At 40.1% G+C, this 21265-nt stretch overlaps 1 protein-coding gene across 1 annotated transcript in view; it reads left to right on the top strand.

Moving 5' to 3' along the window:
• The window catches only part of zcchc7 (zinc finger, CCHC domain containing 7), a 43787-nt gene that overhangs the window by 9301 nt on the left and 13221 nt on the right, over nucleotides 1-21265 (top strand). Inside the window, exons 3-4 of the mRNA XM_034301106.2 lie at nucleotides 19032-19090; nucleotides 20126-20251. Of these exons, the coding sequence (XP_034156997.2) occupies nucleotides 19032-19090; nucleotides 20126-20251 (185 nt within the window). The remainder of the gene's footprint in view (nucleotides 1-19031; nucleotides 19091-20125; nucleotides 20252-21265) is intronic.

Below are 21265 nucleotides of genomic sequence, written 5' to 3' on the forward strand. Positions count from 1 at the left end.
TTCTTCCGATCTTTTGCTAGCTTCAGGAATCGTTTCCAAAGTTACACAATTCAACTTGTCAAAATTCTCTTCCTTTTCCCATTCGCTTCTGGTCCATCCTTCAAATCTCAATTATCAACATATTAGCTAATAACTAACATATTAGCTATTAGGTATTAGTTATATGGAAAACACACATTGTCTATTGAATAACTCTACTTTCATCACTTTTTTATTGTAGATGATCTTAATTCAAGCATCAGAACCTATTTAGCAATATTTAGGATTATTATTATTATTTTTTTTTTTGCAAATCCACCAACATTTTTGCTCTTTTCCACTCTGTCTACTGCTCGATACTTCTCCCTTCATTTTATTAGTACGTGATGGATGTAGGAAGGTGCGTGTGTGTGTGTGTGTGTGTATGTGTGTGTGCGTGGTTACATATGTGAGCGTATTGTCATGTGAGTGTGAGTCATCCTGCAAGTCTCTCGTCTAAACGTTGTGTGTAAAGTGTGTAACCGTGTTGGAGAGTGAAGGTGTGTGTAAGGATGCACTGGTTATAAGAGGTTGGATGTGTCGACACCACACACTCACAGAGATGAGCTTTACTGTGTGTGTGTGTATACTTATGCTAATCTGAGGAGGTGTGTGTGCAGTTCTGTGTGAGTGAGGGAGCACAGGGACTGTGTGCATGTGTGAGTGAGGTGTGTGTGTGTGTGTGTATGGCAGGGATAGGCATCAGCCCTTATCTGGGCACAGCAGTGCCACTTCAGCTGAAACACCACACCCATTTCTCCACTCTGTGTGTTTGAATAGACCCCCACACACACACACACATACACACACATACACACACACACACACACACACGCCCCACGAAATCACTTAAGTGTGAGAGCTGTTTGTTCAGTATCCAGATTTCCGACATTTCAACATATTCTTTTATACTGATAAAAATTGTGTGTGTATTTTTTTTTTCCAGTTGCTTTTATTTCACGTACGTTTATCAGATTAGTGCAGAGAATTTCCGTTCATGTTTGCAAATTACATGTTTGTGAGTTTTTGTCAAATACATTTTTGTTTTGTTTTTAAAAAAGTGGTACTTTTTTAAATGATGTTTCAAGTTAAGCTGCTAGAAATGGATTAGCTGGTAAAGGTTAGCGCTGTTGCTGTCACAGTTATAATCTTAATTATTATTTTTTTAAATAATGCAGCAAATCATGTTTTTTTTTGTTCGATTTAGTAACTGTCTAGACATTTGGGAATCTGCGCAATTGAACCAGCGTAAACTATGTTTAAGGACCAGAATTGGGCTGTTCATTATAATTTAATTTAAAATTTGCGTTGTTGGAGCGATCGTTTTCCTGTCAGAGTTAGCAAGAAAAGAAAACGATTAGCGTTATAATATATATACAATATTCTTAATATTACTAATATCGCTAATGCTTAGTCAAAAACATGTGTGCCTTGTTACTAACTAAACATCACTAAAATGTACTTGTGACATTAGTTATGATCCATTTAAAAAAAAAAATCGCTATTTTCCACACGACCTTTATCCGACTATTTTAAAAAGCACCCAATTCCGGTTTCTCTTTAACTCCCGCTACAAGCGTACACTGAGTAATCCCATTTTGAGACTCGGCTTGCACCCTTGACTTCAGCGCCTGGCGTTTTGGGTGGGCTTTAGCATGGGACAGCAGGTAGCCTTAATCACGTTACGCACTATTTTAGGGGCTTTAGACGGCGGGGGGGTTGATGGCAAGCTTCCATCCCAATTTCATACTGAACGGTCACACGCCAGGTTCGATTAGCCGAGGAAGCCATTCCGGCTCTGTCGCCGCAGTTTCAGGGAGATCTCCGGATTTGACGGGGAATTTTTTGCCGTAATAAGTACATCCGATTGTGTTTCTTTTCAAGTGTGTGTACTTTCGCTGTTGGATTAAGCAGATAAGTTAGCATTTTCAAGTTAGCTATATATATTCTTTCTTTCTTTCTTTCTTTATTTTTGTAATGTGGCTTGGTGCTGTTTCGTTAAGATTTATTTCAGTTATAACCAGACTTTTTTTGTCTGTTTGTCATACAAGTAGAGAAACAAAATATTCATTTTTTTTTGTAAATTTATTTATTTATTTATTTATTTATTTATTCATTCATTCATTCATTCATTCATTCATTCCAATTTTGCTCCACTTTGCACTTGGCCAGTTTCTGTTCAAGTTCAATTCCTTAATCGTATGAACCAAGAAAAACACTCCTATGTGATGTATTTTTTTAAAACTAATTTGTAGAAATTATTAAAAACAATATATAGGTACACAAATTGCAAAAAATATAACTGCACAATATACAGTATATTTAAAAAAATATATATATATTACTTTTACTAGCTATCAAGTGTCACAACACGTTTTACTGAATGTATTATTTCTCATAGTGTTTCCATTTTCACTTTTTTTTTTTTTTTTTTTTTTTTTTAAATTTGGAAATGCCCACTAAAACCTCAAGTGCAACATCTGGGTTTGTTTTTCACAGGTGCTCATTTGGTTTTCGGGGTAAACGTTTGTTCAATATAGAATATTTTTTTTTTGTGTGGGTTTGTTTTCTGATTAAAGAAAAAGAAAAAAAAACCCTCCCTCCCACATGCCCCTTTTTTCTTCTAACGTGAATTAGTTTGCCTTGTAAAGCGAGAACTCATTATTTAAATGCGATAACGACTCTGTATTCAAATAAAGGAAGAAGAAAAGTTGTGTTTTTTCCTCTCAGGAGGGGGAAATGAGAGTTTCGCCAATCTTTGGCCCGCCTGGTGTGTCGTATGGAGCCTGTTTTTGCCCCGATTGGAACTGTGGGTCCTTTTCTAATTAAATATACAGTATAACACGCAGTACAGGATGTTTCCATTGTTGCCATTACTGTTTGTCATTTAAAAGTTATATGTATCACAATGCTGTATTGTAGCTGTGAATAGCCTATAACGTGCTCTAATATAGGTCATGTTCACATATTTGGCCCTAAATTTCTCACAAGATCAATATTTATAATTCCTGATTACGCCGCTTTGTGAATATCATAAATAAATAGATATAGACAACAAGCAGATCTTTATTATACCATTTTCCAAGCAACATGGTTAGTAAATCAGTTCATTAAATTGTTATTAGCCGAGTGCTTCGAGCAGGACCGAATTTTCCATCGTCCCCTCGCACTGTCCCTCATCATTTATGCTCGACGAAGGAAGGAAAGGGGAAAAAAAAAAAACAAGACGGGGGCGAAACGTCAATTACAATTACCAATAAAATCCATTATAATCAAGCAGTCATTTAATATCAAATCAAATTATTGTCCCGGCGACGGAAGAAAGAGGCACCCTCGCGAGACGTGATTAATTTTTTCCCCGTCACAGGCAACTTTCTCTAACTGGCTCCCTCTCTTTTTTTTTTTTTCCCCTATTTTTTTCCTTTTTTTTTTTTCCTGAGGATGTCTCGGGGTGTGGATTTAGGAAGTAAGGCCTTTATTAACAGTTCGCCCAAGGTGTGTGTGTTGAGGGGGGTTGGGATTGATAAATATTAATATTATTTCAATAAGATTCGGGGGGATGAAAGGGAGGGTTTGCTGGTAATACGGCTCTCTGAATGGCAGCCCTGTTCAGTGGTCCGAGGGGAAAAAGGGGAAAAAAAGGAGAGAACACACCCCGACCGGTGGTGTTTCACGATTAGAATATGATTACTTATGATTTTTTTAATACTTCTGGTTTAAAAGTCTGTAATCGTATATCTTTTTGCCTGAACTAGCCGCACTTTGTGACTTAGACAGCACATGTGACACATAACGCCCAACTTAGGTCTGTCCCGGTGGTCTTATTTAACCCCTCCGAGGGTGTGTGTGTGTATATGTATATATGTGTGTGTGTGTGTGTGTGTGTGTGTGTGTTTCACAGCTAGTAATCTCTCAGGCTTTTTAACTCCCTCTGGGACCTTCCAGAAAACGGCACCTCGCTATTATTAGGGCCTCTTTTTTACATATTCGGGGAACTTCACCCTGTGTGTCTGAGTGTGTGTGTGTGTGGGTGAGCGAGCATGTTTTTATATCTTAGCAGGGACCAAATATCCCCATAAGGTCAAACTTGTCAGATATTCCGATCCTTTTGGGGACGTTTGGCCGGCACTCACAAGGAAAAATGCTTTTTATCCCATAAAACCGCCACTTTTATTTAGAAAAGTTAAGGTAAGCTTTAGATTTAGGTCTCCTTGTCAAAAGGAAGGTCCTCATAAACGTAGTAAATACGTTAGACCAATGTTTGTGTGTGTGTGTGTGTGTGTCGGTGGAAGGTCCTCACAAGGATAGTAAGACAAACGTGTGTGTGAGGAAAGACCTAAGTCTTTCCCCCTTGTTTTGCACACTGTTAAACTGAACTCGGCACCTCGAAAACAACTTTTACTTGTTGTAAGAGGGTAGTGAAGCATAGAGAGAGGGAACAGATACACGCTATGAAGATGAGAGAAGATAAAAATGAAGAAAAAAAACAACTTATTGTCTGTCAAACCTAGAAAAAGACGTGAAGGTGCATTATCTAAAATGTACACGTTATAGAATACAATTGCAGAATAAAATGTCTCATTGCTCATGTTTTTTCTTCTTCTTCGCCTCAGTGATTTTGTTCTGAGATTGTCGAGCTTAAAAAGTCGGCATGTGCTAGTGTACTGTGATATTTTTATGTCACTATAATTGCTTAAACATGTTTACGACAGTTCAAAACCAATGCTTTTAAAGTGCTCAGACACCGAGAGGTACGTGACATCCAGCAAGAGAATCTGTGATTTTTAATAATTTCGTTACAGTCGTCAAAGTTGTATTTATTATCGGGTTTTGGATTGTTATTGACTGGTATTGGACTGGTCACTGGAATTGAACAGGTTTAATCCAAACCTCGATACCTCAAAAACAAGCTGCTGTAAATAACATCAACTTGGACTTCATGTCTTCTGTGGAAAGTTCCAGAAAAAAAAGCTATATGGGTCCAATAAATAACCAAACAGATTTATGGAGTTAAAATAGCTTGAGAACTCTTTGCTTTACAATTCTAACATGATCATTATCATAGTACACTATATATTTAAAAAAAAAGAAATTAGAAAGACAGTTGAAAGACAGTTGCATCCTCAAATTTATTTTTATTTTTTTCACACTTCTATTGTAACTTGCTTTGGATGCTTTGCCTTTTTGAGAGCATGCCTTCAAATTTAGCCAAACATAAGATAACTTGGTACCATGCTGCTTGTGTAGGACAGCTGTCTAAATTTGGACATATTCTTACATCTCTTTGGAGTGGATCTTCTAAAAATCATAAAGTCCTAATTGGACAAACGTTCTTTCAAACTATTCCTTTTCATCTCTAGACGTCTTTCTTGTTGATGGTTGAAATGAGCTAAAGTTTTCACCTACTATTCCTGTAGATGGTTTAACCTAGCTAAAATTTCCACCTGATATTCTTTGTTGCTGGTTGGAATTGGCTAAAAATTTCACCTGATATTGTTGCTGATGGTTTCACCTAGCTGAAAAATTTCACATAATAACCTTCTTGATGGTTTAACCTAGGTAGAACTTTGACCTAATATTCTTGTTGATGGTTTAAATGAGCTAAAATCTTTACATAATATTTTTCATGGTTTGGTTGATGGTTTAAATTAGCTAAAAGGTTCATTTAATATTCTTGTTGGTGTTTTAAATTAGCTAGATTTTCACCTAAATTTCTTTGTTGATGGCTCAAATTAGCTAAAGGTTTCACCTGAAATTCTTTGTTGATGTTTAAATTAGCTAAAGGTTTTGCTTAACATTCTCATTGATGTGTTGAAATCAGCTTGTTTTTTTTTTTGATCCTGTGTAAGACGGCAGTTCTTTACTAAGCATGTGCCAATAATATGATGTGGTTATATGATATATATGTGTATGGATATGTGTTTATGACAATATTCATCACTTTAAAAAGCAGCCACCAGCCATGGACCTTTGCTCCCTCGCTCTATAGTTAAAGATTAATTCATTCACAAGTACATCTGCCTTGTAAGTGATTTTGGACAATAAGTGAATTTAATGGACAATTTTGCTACTAAGAGTGGTTTATTTTTGATATTTTGAAGAGTAATTTATTTTGAATAAATTAAGATCTCCTTAACGAGACACGGTGAAGGTTCTTTTCTGCTTGACATGCTGCTCGATAAAAACGTTGCTGCCCGTGGACTGTTTATGGTTTAGAGGAAGAAAATGTTGATGTTACTAATAAATATTTTGCATACATGCCAAAATGAATGCGTACTGTAATGCATAGTACAGTTCATCTCTTGTATTCTGGTTCGTGTTAATTGCCCAGTTTTTCACTCTCGCTGTCTCGCTGTCCTCCATCAAATGTACGTTCTAGAGAAATGGTCCATGTAATACCTGTATGTTCTGGAGAAATGGTCCATGTGATACCTAATTGTGCTAAAACTGTGAAATTTCTCATCTTTTTTTTTTTTTTTTAAAATCAATTTTAACTGGTAATTTGGAAATATAACAGTTGAGTTATATTACACGTGTGATATTGAACTGTCTTCTGGTTAGTAATACTAGCTGAGATTTTAATGCTGGACGTATTTCTGTAATTTGTCTCCTAAACTAAAGAGTTTTAGTTTTTTTTAATATGAGTACAAACACATTCCGATTAACAGCATATTTAACCGGAACATTGCTGATATAGTAAACACGCCAGAGTATTAACAACACATCACATATTGTATCTCTACTTTACTTGGCATGTTAGTACTTCATGTTGAGAGTGTTTTGTTTGATTTGTTTGAATTTGTTTGCTTATTTGAGGTCAAATTTGCTTGTGCCTTTTAACCCAGTCTCGTGGTAACCTGTGACGAAAATGATTCCTGCTGAAATATCGGTGTATTGGTTATACTGAGGTCTGAATTTAATTTGATTTTATTATATTTTTGTGCTACGGTGTACTGGACATTTATTAGGCTTTATTACAGATTATTTTTTAAAAATGATCAGTTTGATTTCAGTTTGCAAAAATCCTGGTGTTGCGGTTGTGGCTGTCAGAGAGCCACCGTCGGGTTTTTGAGTAAGTACATCGCTAAGTGCGTTCTGAGATCAAACTCCTCCACTTGTACATCTCTTGGATAATATATTATGACATTATTGTGGACACTCACTGTATATAGAAGTGTATCGTCACTACTACTGTATTTCCGGGCACTCCTGAGATAAAGTCTGTCCCGTTCTTAAGGCGCTGTATGGATTGCTGCCTTCTAAGGCATTCGTATTTGGACTAATTTTTGGTATACTACTGCATCCTTTTCATTGAGGATAATCCCATAATTCCGTTCACCAGAAGAAGAAAGACGTTCACTGGCAGTTTTTAAAAAAAAAAAATTTTAAATATAAGATACTCATAATAAGATATGAAAATGTAATATGTATTTATAGCTTGTATAGCTGAAGGTTTTCTGCTCGTACTGGATGCCAGTGAAATGAAGCTTTTGCTGTATAGTCTGGCTTTGTGATGGACTTTTAAATGGACTTAAATGTACGACAGTAGCTTCAGAAGCTCACTCTATATATTACACCTGCTGAAATAGTGCAGATGTATCTGCCAAGGACTGTCGTGAATCCATTTCTCTCATATCGTGGTCGCTTTTCCCAGCATTTTCCCGTCAGCGCTGCCTCGCCGGCTTATCTTTAAAGTCCTCCGAATTATCGTACGGCAGGCCGGAGTTCACAAAACGATGCTATTATATGATGTGAACTGGATGAATACAGTTTCTTTTATGGAGGAAAATAACATCAACATTTGAGGATGACTTAAACGCACGGCGAAAGCCTTTTAATGCGTCCTAATCCATCATTTCTATCGTGCTTTTTAACACGAGGCATTTTCCGCCGAAAATATAGAAGCTGCTTAGCCATAACTGCTGCTTTATGTCGAGCCATGTTTGATTTTACAGCAGTCGTCCTGTCGTATGTTTGTTTCTTTTCTCAGCCTCCGTGATCAATAGTAATTGGGTCTGCAGCGGCTTAGAAGCTCGCCGGACCAGCCGGAGGAGAAAATGGAGGATGTTCACGAGGTGCGGAGCGTGACTGCTTCCCTCGCCTTCCCTCTGCAAATCTCGCCGTATTTATTCAGCATTACCTTTCACCAAAAATTCTTCCTCCCACTCTCCCTCCTTTTTTTTTCTTTTTTAAATTTTCCCCTCTGTCTCTGTCATGCACCGAGGGCTGGAGTGGGTGAAAGGGGAAAAAAAAAAAAAGTAATCCCTTTGGGAGCTGAACCGCAGGTATTCTTTGCCGTATTTAACAGGTTTTTTTGTCCTAATAAAAGCAGCTACTTTCAAATGGAGAAACGAGACCTACGTTAAGGTGCATTAAAGAAATCTCACTCGTAGAAACACATCTATTCAATTTGCAGGTAATGGGATTTCACAAAGTGTTGAGAAGGAGCAAGGGTGCTTGAGGCGCTACGCAAGAGCGCTTGATCTAGTCCAGAACTGTTCCAAATACATGGCTAAAGAAAAGATTACAGGAAAGTGGACTTCTGTTTAGTGACGTATTTTGAAGATGTTTGTTCCAGATGAGATGAAGCTGTAAGTGGACGTCACATGTCTGATTAATGACCACATTAATTGACCTGAAGGCTCATGTATTGGTCAGTATGTTGTGTTTGGTGTTTGAATGATGAAGTTTAGGGCACTTTTGAACATTGGACTGGTGCATCCCCCCTGTCCTGTTGTTGTCCTGGTTCATTTGGACAGGTGTGAACACTGTAAAAAAAAAAAAAAAAAAAAAATGGTTTAATATCAGTGGAAACATGATTCAACCCAGAATCATTCCCAAGTGCAGGAAGTGAAGCAGCCTTTCCATGTATATTTGAGTTCTGGTTTGCTGCAAAAAATATGGTTTATTCCTGATATCTGGGCTACAAAAAAATGCTGGATTCAGTTCACAAAATAACAGATTTTTCCAAAGGATTTATTTGCATTAATATTTAATAACTTGTTTATTATTTAGCACCGGGTCCATGTTCTTTGTGCTTGGTTGATTTTTTTTTGTATTTTCTCACCCACTTGCAAGAGGTTTATTTACATTTTCCATCATCATATTTCATGACCAATAAATGAATGACTTTTGTGAGTTCTTTGGAGGTTTCTGGCCCCGCCCCCTTCCTCACACTGAAAAAATATCGTTTGACTGATACTCAGCAAACAAACTAATAGGTGAATAAACATCCTTAAACCAGTCATAATAATCCAACAAAGAGTGGCGTGGCCTCTGTGCTTCAGTCCCAGTGAACGAGGTGTGGCCTCTGTGCTTCAGTCCTGATGAAGGAGGTGTGGCCTCTGTGCTTCAGTGCTGATGAAGGAGGTGTGGCCTCTGTGCTTCAGTCCCAGTGAACGAGGTGTGGCCTCTGTGCTTCAGTCCTGATGAAGGAGGTGTGGCCTCTGTGCTTCAGTGCTGATGAAGGAGGTGTGGCCTCTGTGCTTCAGTCCCAGTGAAGGAGGTGTGGCCTCTGTGCTTCAGTCCCAGTGAAGGAGGTGTGGCCTCTGTGCTTCAGTCCCAGTGAAGGAGGTGTGGCCTCTGTGCTTCAGTCCTGATGACGGAGGTGTGGCCTCTGTGCTTCAGTCCCAGTGAAGGAGGTGTGGCCTCTGTGCTTCAGTGCTGATGAAGGAGGTGTGGCCTCTGTGCTTCAGTGCTGATGAAGGAGGTGTGGCCTCTGTGCTTCAGTCCCAGTGAAGGAGGTGTGGCCTCCTACACAGAATTATTCTGTATTGCATCGAACCAACTCTGTTTCATATTGAATCATTGGCTCTGTAAATGTATCTCATGCATTTCAGGCACGTTGTAAGAACTCGGATTAAGAGTGCAGAGTATCTGGAGTCATAAATGAACCTTAAATAAAACCCCCTCCTCCTGTCTTCTTCCTCATACAGGTTGTCTTCATACATATTGTCTTCACTGAATCAGCTATGTCGCATGTAATGTGAAGTTTTTTCTAGCATCTCATACCCTTGTACTGCGCATATTGATTTTAAAATCTGTCTCAAATTGATTATCTTGGGACATGAAGATAGTTCGATTTAATCTGATGAATGAACAAGAGTAAAGCAACAAGCAACTACTAGTTAAAGCTGAGGACTGAGAGGGAATAAAAGCCTGAGATGCCCTGGAGAAGAGAGAAAGGCAGAGAAGGAAATGCAGGCTCTCGTTTCTACCCCACCCCTCGGTCTCATTCTCATCTACCCCACGTCCTGAATCTGACGGGATTAGCCTGTTAGTATTTTAAAACAAAACTTGCGCCTATAGCGACTTGAATCGAGTTCCAGTGCATTCCCTTAAATGTGTCAGTATTAAATTTTCATGGCATGGTAACCATCTAATCTTGTATCACAGTTTACGAGATCACAACATAGTATCATGTAATATGTGTACTAAAAATACTACGATTTTAACTGCGAACAGGACAAAATTATTGGGAACTATAACTGCAAGAAGCGAGATCACCGGGGTCCAAGCACTCCTTCGCAAGTAGTGTTCCCCATTGGGCAATGCTTGTAAGATTACGTAGAAAACAAGAAGGTAGCTAGCTAGACGGACATAACTTAAGTGTCTCTGTTCAAGTTTTATGACCAGTGCTAACAGTGTCAAATGCATGTTAAAACCTGATTGGCTGATTCATATTTGTATATAGTTGCAGTTGTGCACTGTACCTTTAAAGGAAGAGTTTGGGAAAAGAATCAGAGGATGTTTCTCCCCCTAACCCCATGCCGAATTTGTCTTTTTAGGTCTTCTAGGATTAAACCCTATTGTCTTTGCTTATTAAGAAAGAGAGATACAGTTTCTTAATAATTCAAGCTTCATATTTGCTGATCTAATGTGTGTGTGTGTGTGTGTGTGTGTGTGTGTGTGTGTGTGTGCAGTTTTTCCCCTCCCACCTGTTTCATATGCATCCCGTAATAATAGGTTCTGAGAGAGAGCCCTGCCGATGGCGGCTACATTAGCGAGAGGGGAAAAAAGGACAAATTAAAATCTTAAAGCGCTATTATTTAATTACCCCAATGGCTGTGGATTTGGGGGGGGGGCGTGTATGTGTGTGTCGACGAGGGCAATAGAGAGGGCAGGATTATTCTGGTTTTTCAATTTGCAGAACCCCCGGCTGCCCCCCTGCCTTAAACACACACACACACACACACACACACTTGCTCGCTTCACCCCTCCCTCACCCAACCGCTGGAAGATAAAATGGCATTATGGTAAATTCCACTTAATGACAAATTTTTAATTTGGTGAACACGACCTTCACCCCCCTGTGTGTATGTGTGTGTGTTTTTGTGTGTGTTTGCGAGGGAATATGAATGAAGACTAATTACAGTGCGGATGGGTTCAGGAGAAAGAAAGGCGCTCTTGCTTTTCTCTAGCCGCCGCGATAAGGGAAAGGAAACGTAGCAGATTAACGCCGCTGTTTATCTCCCGCTGTATAATAACAATAATAACAATCATGAAAATTCGATCTGCCCCTCAGCCCCGATAGGAGAACGCTCCCACTGGAGAATTTTCATCAAAATGAAATTGAAGTCGCAACCAGCGGTTTTTATTAAAATAGTTCAGGTTTTTCTCTCGCTGCGGCTCCGACAGAGCGATACAAGGCCTGAGTCTTATCAGTGTTAGGGGTTATTTTGTGATTTTATTGGTCATAAATGCATTTGCATCAATATAAAACATTTACGGTGTGATGATCGTACAACATCTTACAACTAAAATGTTATTAGTTAGTTATTAGTAGCATTTAGACCAAAGCTGGTTCAAGTTGAACAAAACTTTACTGAGAACTCTGGAACATAACGCGAAGGCGGCCATCTTGGACAATCACTTTTCCTCGTCTTAATGCAGTTTGGTATCATTCCACCCCCTAGGCAGCTCTGGTTAATACTGAGTTGCCAGTTTGTTTGTCAATTTTTGCGTCCATGTTACGTCATCATCATCACCATTAGACCTCGTACATGGCTACGTCTTAGTAACCTTTCCTCGTATTCATGTTCATTCTTACACAAATATATGATAAACTATAAAACTTCTTTGTTCCGATTTATGTATTAATTGTTAATCATTAGCACAGCATGCACAAAAAGTGTGTGCTTTCCATGTTTGCCAACTCCCATGCGACACACACACACACATACACTCTCGTTCCCTGTCACTCACCTGTCCGCCGCGTGATTGGAGCATACGGTTGCCGTGCGGTTGCCGTGCCGCGCCCCCGCTGGGCCGTAATTGGTCCCCTACTGTGCTGTGTGCAGAAACAGTGCTTTGATTGACAACCCTGGCCACCTGCCCCACTCCGCCCAACCCTGGGGTTTAAAACACAGGGTCACAGAGTGCCCCGAGCATGGCGGTACCCACAGCATGCTGCTCAGCATTATGGGTAGATTTGGCCCTGTGCCCTTATTTTGTAGTAATGAAGGAATGGTGATTGTCAGAGTCTGGTTAGGGGACCGAGAACAAGCTGCACCGTATGTCTTTATAGATGTCGCTCGAGGTCATCTCACACACACACACACACACACTCTTCTATTAGTATCTGTGAGGCATTACTGACTGCAGCTAAACAATACTGAATGTAGACTGAATTGATTATCAGATATACAATATATTGCGATATATGTCCAATTAAGAAAATATTGTTATCATGGAAACTTCTGGAAGTCGTCACTACTCCTGTGTTTCATGCAGACAAATTCTGCCTTGGCTTTGTGTTCAGTTAGGGGTGGAACAATGTGATAAATTCAAGATATGAGAACCGTCTAATCTAATATTGCAATTTATCACAAAAATACAGTATAAATACAGCAAATACAGTATACAAATACAGTAAAACTCTAGCAGCAGTGCGGTCATTTATTCAGATTGGGGAAAGAAAATAAGTATAAATATTTTTTTCTGATTATCACACACCGTTTGTGTAGATTTCCTTAATACAATTTATACCAGGGCTCTTCAACTAGCAGACTGCGACACACGAACCAAGTACTTCGAAAAATACTATAGCAGAGACAATGAAAAAAAAAAAAAACTGGCTGTAGTTCAGCGACTTTTGTTTTCTAAAAATCGCGTCTGTAGTGATATAACCAATCACATGCATTTATGTAAATTATTTAGCTGAAGGCAGCTCACTGGATCAGAGACTAGCTACACGGCTAGAGATATTAGAGATTTCACAGACTTTCGTAGATTTTTCACTCTAGTCTGAGTAGCGAACTGACGATTGGATGTAGAAGCATGTTTATGTTTATATCTGTTCAGAGTTTGTAGCATGAAGCACCACTGCGAAACAAAAAGGAACCACTTTGAAATGTTTTATTTATAGCCATTATCTAAGCATTAAAAGCTAAGTGTTTTCGCAGTTTAGTCATGTCAGTCGTTTATTCGGAAGAATTTTATGTAGCTGGATCTTTGTTCTGTACCAGAGCAGAAAGAAAAATACTCTCTGATTGGCTAGCACAGACATTATTATTTTTTTTGTTTATTTTGACCATTTTGAAGAAAAAATTGCACGAATAATTCTTAAAGAGGACAATCAGGGATGAGTGGAGGACTGACCTGAGGTTGAGGGTACGAGGCAGTGCGTACACTCGAAGAGAAAATGGATATTAGATGTATAAGCGCACTGCGAGTGTGTGTGTGTGTGTGTGTGTGTGTGTGTGTGTTTACGGACAGTACCAAGTGGGTAACGTGTGACAGATAGAGATGTCAGTGTAATCCATGTAACTCGGTTCCTTAGTGATGCTTCAAAAACGGCGAGTTAGGGAGAGGGAGAGCGAAAGCGAAACATGCTGTAATCCATAATCAGCCTGTACATCTATCGATCTGCGGCGAGAGTGAAAGAGATCACGGATGAGAAAAAAAAAACCTCGTTAGTCTCTCTATCTGTGTAAGTGTGAAGTGTGTGTGTGTGTGTGTGTGTGTGTGTTCATCGCTACACGCCGCTCGGTTTTCACGCTCCCACTCTCCACTGCTCACCTAACTCACTGCGGTGTGATCACGGACCATGATGCATTTCACCGCACTTATTTGCATGGCACCTTCCGATTGGCCCGAGGAAATGGTGGATTCTGCGACCTGAAAGTGTGAAGTGGTACTTAATATATATTACACCTTTCAGGTTGGGAAGTCTTATGCATAAGTGTGTTCTCGGGTTGATTTTGAATTTAAACAAGCCACCATTTCTGGGGAAAAATTATAAACATTATTATGGGTTACAGGGCTATTGATAATATTTCGTTTACATTTTTTAGTATTTAAAAAATGTAGTAATTTAAAGCATGTGATTTTAAATGAGTCTATTAGCAGTTGATATTCTGTGTAGATAGATAGATAGATAGATAGATAGATAGATATGTACATTGTTGGAAATTTGGAACATCACATAAAAGCAAAAGAAAAATGAAATTTTTTTTATTCCTTTTAATATTTGAGATTTGTCTTCCTTTATTTGCCCACAGTGATCTTTTTTTTGTTTTTTTGTTCCTGATATTCACTTCCACATAAAAATCCGCAACATGGCTTCCTATTCACTATACATGCTCCCTACGTAGGGTACGACATAGTGCATGTAATTTAATATCACGTTTGAGACACACACTTTGTTCTTTTTTCGGTTTAGTGAAGTGTGTGCCGTAAACGACAGGAATTTATTCAGAGCGCTTTATTTGCATCATGTGAGTCATCTTAAACATTCCCATTTGGTTTTTTTTTGGGCATGTAAACATTCTGAAATTTGGAACGATTATTGAAAATCTAGCGGACGAAACCAAGTGGTCGTGATGTAGACGATAAAAATAGAAACAGACATGCATAAAGGATCGAATTTTATTTCCGTGGAATGGAAATCGAAGCGTGTGGCCTGTAGCGATTCCCGTGTCTTATTCCAGGTACGAGCGATCGAGGGAAAGAGATGAAAGGATCCAAAAGGAAGGAAAGAGGAGTGAAGAGAGATGGGAATAAGGGATACATGAAGGAGGGCAGAGAGAGATTTACGCAAAGCAGAAAGGAAAAAGGAGATGCCTTTGCTCAAGCAAGCGTCCGTGTGTGTGTGTGTGTGTGTGTGTGTGTGTGTGTGTGTGTGTGTGTGTGTGTGTGCGCGCCTACCACCCTTTGATTAGATTAAGGTCTGAATGGCAGCGTAATGCGTTTGCTCCGTGGTCCATGGCAGCGCCGCTGACCCCCCGCGTCTGCCTCTCCGGGGGTCTTTCACCTCAACATTTATAACCAGCGGAGTGTGTCCGAAAGTGTGTGTGTGTGTGTGTGTGTGTACTCACACGTCCATATACATCAGGTATACACAACCTGTTGTTTTAAGTAACACTATTATACAAAAATCATGAGGACGCTTTTCCCCCCGATGAATTTTAATATTTACCTGATACATAACTCCGCCTCTAACCTTTAGGCCCCGCCTCCTACCTGAGTCTGACCCTGGTGCTCAGTAACTGGAAAGAAGAAAGTGATCGGAAGCTACACTGACACCATTTTGTACGTTGTTTTTTGTGAACGTGCGTCTCGAACGAGTCACTACCTCGGCGGCGTCATTTCAGACGCTCGTTTCGATCCCACCTTTCACTCACTCCCTCTCACCCCTCGTTCCCTCGTTCCTTCGTTTCCTCCCTCCATTGTCCCCTCGCTCTGTATTAATCTGACTCTCGGTCGCTCTTCCGCTGCCTTTTGTCCGGCAGCACCTACAAAAACTGGTTAACGTGGTGTGTGTGTGTGTGTGTGTGTGTGTGTGTGTGTGTGTGTGTGTGTGTGTGTGGACTTTGATCAGGTTTTGGGGTGAAACCCCCCGGTCGTGGTCTGGAAGGCCACGGTTACACTTGAAGGAGGTTGTTATGGGAGACAGAGGGGATTTTGAAGTGTGTGTGTGTGTGTGTGTGTGTGTGTGTGTGTGGCTTACATGTGCCGTTGCTTTGATCCTTATGAACTGTCCTTTCCCTCTGTTTGACCCGAATTTCAGCAGTTCTGTGAACACCTACACACACACACACACACACACACACACACACACACACACACACATACGGGAGTGTGATGACGTTCCTGTTAAGAAATTTCTAGAAGCTTGTCGCGTGGTGTGAGATGCTTTTCTGCTCACCACGGTTGTGTAGAGCGCTTATCTGAGTTATTCCGTTTCATTCTCTCTCTCACTCTCCTTTCTTCATCTCTCTTTCTCTCTCTCTCTCTTTTTCTCTCACTTTTTTCTCTCTCTCTCTTATTCTCTCATTATCTCTCACTCATTTCTTTTCTGTGTCTCTCAGTTCAGTTCTCTGTCTCTGTCTCTCTCTTTCTTTTTCTCTCTGTCGCTCTTATTCTGTCTCATTCTCCATCTCTCTCTCTCTCTCTCGATATTTAAAATTCTTTCTCTCTTCTTTCTGTCCTTTTTTCTCTGTTCTGTCCCTTTTTACCTCACTGTCTTAATTCTTTTCAATGATTCCCTTCCCTCCATCTCTCTTTATCCTTCTCGTTATCTTTCTGCCTTTTTTGTGCTCTCTCTCTCCTGCTCTTTTTCGTTCCAATCTTTTCCCATGTTCAGATGTTCAGACAGCTACATAACACTTGTAATGTTAACGCTAACTTCTCTCCGTCTCCGCGTGTGATCGGATGCTTCTCTTGTAGGAGCATTTCAGGTAACACACACACACACACACACACACACACGGGTAAGAGCTAGCGCTTATGCTTAATTAGCGTCTCGGGCGCAGTGCTGGGGTTCTCGGAGGAGTGTGTGACACACGGCAGCATCTCTCTCTCTCTCTCTCTCTCTCTCTCTCTCTCTCTTTCACACACACACACACACACACACACACACACACACACACTGTTACTCAGCTAGCATGAACACAGTGAGTTGTGTATGTGTAGCTTTATATTAATTAGCGTACCGAGGGGACTGACACAAAACATCTGTCACTATTCCCCCGCTATCACTCCACTCTTCATCCCTCGCTTCTTCTCCTTCTCTTCCCCTCCGTCTCGCTGGAGATCTCTCTCAACGCTCTGTCTCACTTTCTGTCTAACTCCCTCTGTCGCTCTCTCTTCATCTCTCTATTTCTCTCTCTGTCTCTCTCACTGTCGCTCTCTCTTCATCTTTCTTTCTCTCTCTCTCTGTATCTTTCTCTCACTGTCTCTCTCTTCACCTCTTTATTTCTCTGTCTCTCTCTTTCTCTCTATTTCTCTCTCTGTCTCTCCCTTCATCTTGTTCTCTTCATCTCTATTTCTGTCACTTTGTCACTCTCTCTCTCTCTTCATCTCTGTTTCTTTCAAATTCTCTCTCCTGCCATCTCTCTCTCTCTGTCTGTCTCTTGGTTTCTCTTCTTGTCTCTCTTCTTGTCTCTCTCACCATCTCTTTCTTTATCTCTCCTCTTTTTATCTCTGTTTATCTCTCTCTCTCTCTCGCTCTGTCCAACTATTTCTCTGATTGTCTCTCTCTGTCCATTTCTCTATTTCTCTTTTTGCTGTCTGTTTCTCCCTCTCTCCCTCTCACTCTCTCTCTCTGTTGTTTTTGTTCTCCAATGCCCTCTTAAATACTCTTTCATTATTTCCCGGTTCTTTCTCTTTTTTATTTGTCTCTCTCTCTTTCTCTCTCTCTCCCCCCCTCCTTCTGTATCTCTCCTACTTGTTTACTCTCCCTCTATTTTGCTTGCTTTTTCTTTATCTTTCTATTTGTCTTGTTCTCTTTCTTGTTATCTCCATCTCCTCTCTCTGTCTCTTTTGCTCTCTCTCTTATTCTTTATCTTACTCTTTCTATCACTTTTTTGCTCTTCCATCGGTTTCTGTCTCTCAATCTGTCTCACTCTTTAATGCATCTCTCTAGCACCCCATGTGGTAGGGGGAGGGAGGACCCATTGCCTGGGTCAGTGTGTGTGTGTGTGTGTGTGTGTGTGTGTGTGTGTGAGAGAGAGAGAGAGAGAGAGAGAGAGAGAAGGAAAGATGTCATGCCCAGTTTTGCCGTGTACATTTGATTTGATATTAGACGTGCGAGTCGACTTGCTCACTGCGATGGTCATAAATCGTGTGTGTGTGTGTGTGTGTGTGTGTGTGTGTGTGTGTGTGTGTCAGTGTCACTGTGAATAGCCGTGGCCGGATTATCATACCGAGCTCCTCCTTTCCCTCGCTCCGTGTGATTGCTGGCCCGTGACTGACGAGACGGATCCCCCCCACATCATAATGCGGAGGTGTGTGTGTGTGTGTGTGTGTGTGTGAGTGAGAGAGACAGAGGGGAAAAGGGGGATATCAGGATTAAAGGAAATGTTTCCTGTCTATTGTAGTGGGGTCATTTAGGGGTGTGTGTGTGAGGGGCACTAGGGCAACACACACACACACACACACACACACAGGACAATCTGCATGACAAATCCCGCCACACTCAAAACTTCCTGAACATGACACCGAAAAATAAACGCAGTCTCGCGCCGTGTCTCGTGTCCGGCCCCGACCTGTGGTGCATTATGGGTATTTTATATGATCGTGTGGACTCTGACGTGCTGCAGTGCATCGTGGGATGTCATCGCTTATTCTCCATTATGAATTTTGACTAGTTTGAAAAGAAATTTAGAAACATATTTAAAAATGCTGACTCATTAACATTTATCATGATACTGTGATATTTTGCCATGATTTTCTTTCTTTCTTTCTTCCTTTCTTTCTTTCTTTATTTATTTAGCAATATTAGCCACTTTCTCACACAGTTTTGGAACACTAACACAAAAATACATGTATGCAAATGAGAGAAGTGTGTGTGTGTGTGTGTGTACAGTACAGCGGTGCAGCTGTGTATCACTGTGCTAACTGTCTCTCACTCAAGTCTGTCTCTAGAGATTTATATAAATACGGACAAATCAGGGGAGTTGGCCTTCCTGAAAACAAACACACACACACACACTAATCACTATATGTACAGTAATGATCATGTGTTTCCTTCTCTCTCTCTCTCTCTCTCTCGCTCTCTCTTTTTTCTGTAGAGTTTGTGAGCATCGGAGGTGACGCGCAGAACTGGGCCGTCTCGGACAAAGACAAGGAGGTACGAGCTCACGTTTAATTCACGATTCTCAGCACACACTCGTGTCCTAAATGCACAAACCTCGACAAAAACGTCTGTACAGAATGGAGTCATATCTTAAATAGGAGTAATAATAATAATAATAATAATAATAATAATAATAAACAATTTTATTATTAATATTATGATATTGATATTGTGATAAATTAGGTCATTTTTCTAAGATATAGCAAATATCGCCATTGTTTTTAAAACTATTCACAAATTAGAAGCAACTGATACAATTTTAATTTTGTACTGAAGCCTTAACAATGTTAAAAGTTATTTTCAGGGTTTTTGGGTGTTTTCTAATACCCAATTTTCGTAAATAAAACTATCAATTGAAGATTTTTTTTTTAATATGCATCATGACTGCTTTCCTGGTTGCCTCTATATCGAGATATTTATTGTAGAAAAGTCTTCATGTACCTTGATACGATAATGTTGTCGCATCAATCACCCCATAATCATCTTTACGTTTGCGTTTACACCGTTTAGTAGAAAACACTTCTGCCGTAGTACAAATAGGTCAGAGACTAAGTGTAATTCATGTTCCCAGACGTTACCTGAATGTCCTACGAAGAGAAGAACTGTAAGCATGGTTTTCCGCATGTGTCATTCTCATGCAAGCTTGTGGTCAGGGGCGTGGCCTGATCGAACCTACAGAATAAGCCCCGCCACCCCGAGTGCCACCCCGAGTGCCACCCCGACTCTGACCTCATACAACATCTCTGCACCAAGATCTGTTACTCCTTTACACAGATTTAATAAATCATATGTACCTCATGTTGGTGTAATTTCAGTATTCGCTCCTGTGAAGCCAGTACAATAACGCAGTAGAGCAGTGCATTGTGGGTAAAACATATCTACAGCAAGTAGCTCTGATTGACCCTGGTGTCATCAGTTGAGTTGATTTTAAAGCTAGCAGTCTAATGATTAGACTAGCAGACATGTCTGTTGAGATAAAACATTGTTTGGTGTGTGGGGGTGTGTGTGTGTGTGTGTGTGTGTGTGTAGGCTCAGATCTGCAACAAAGGCGCCGGCTTGAGGCGCGTCTCAAACCGCTACTACACCGAGAAGACGGTCACCTGCCGCAACTGCAACAAGCTCGGCCACCTCTCCAAAAACTGCCCCACTCCCAAGGTACTACGTTTCCCACAATCCCACACTGATGACCAAGGCTGTGCTCCATTCTGTAAGGAAGTAATGAAGCCTGTCAGAGCACTTCATAGGAGGGTGCACAAGAGGCAGCTATTTGTACATTCGTTCCAGTTGGGACCTTACAAAATAGTCTATTTATTTATTTATTTATTTTTTTGGAAAAAGAGAACAATCGACTGATACTTCGTCTCAGTACCATTAGCTATAGATCGGACATTACGTTTAGGATAAGAATGTTGCAATTATTAATAGTAAATTGTAGCTAAAAAGAATAAAACAGCTAAAAGTAGTGCTATGTCAAATTCACACTCAGAGTCGGTGACGTAAGTTCAAAAGTTGTGTCAATATTTAAAATAGCACTTGATCCAGCACATTTGGGCCACGAAAAATATTTAAAACAAGTAGAATTCGGCTGGGATGCTTCCACGTCTAACAAGACTAGTCCTTTCAGCCATTTGACCTTACCGTGACCTTGACCCTGATTGGATCAATTCCATAATCTAATTCTAGTTCATCAGCTGGTTGCATTGATAGTTCCGTTTAAATCCTACAAACATTCACCCTCTCGCGCTTACGGGAATCTCAGACAGGCGTTTTTGATCATTTCCTCAGTGAACAGCTCGTCCTTTGTGCAGTTCCCTCTGTTTGTTTGCCTCTGTAAGGAGGTGACAGCGTTATGGAAGTTTATGCTGCTCAGTCAGATCGCTCGTTACGGGATTCAGAGTCGGCGACTGAAGTATTTAAAATAGCACTTGATTCAGCACATAAATATTTAAAACAAGTAGAACTCCATGCCAACATTATTATTAGAAATAAATTGGTCCTTGAGATAAACAATGTTTCTTCCAATGAACTGAATGCAAAAAAAAAAAAATTTCCATGGACTTTTACAATGAATTAATAGTGGCATATTTATGTTTGTCGTTAATAACTTCCGAATAGTGCGTAAGTTTGCAGTTATGATGTGCACAATTTCAGTATTAAGTCCTCGTAATG

Source organism: Pangasianodon hypophthalmus, chromosome 28 (assembly GCF_027358585.1).
Source record: "Pangasianodon hypophthalmus isolate fPanHyp1 chromosome 28, fPanHyp1.pri, whole genome shotgun sequence".
Classification (NCBI taxonomy): Eukaryota; Metazoa; Chordata; class Actinopteri; order Siluriformes; family Pangasiidae; genus Pangasianodon; species Pangasianodon hypophthalmus.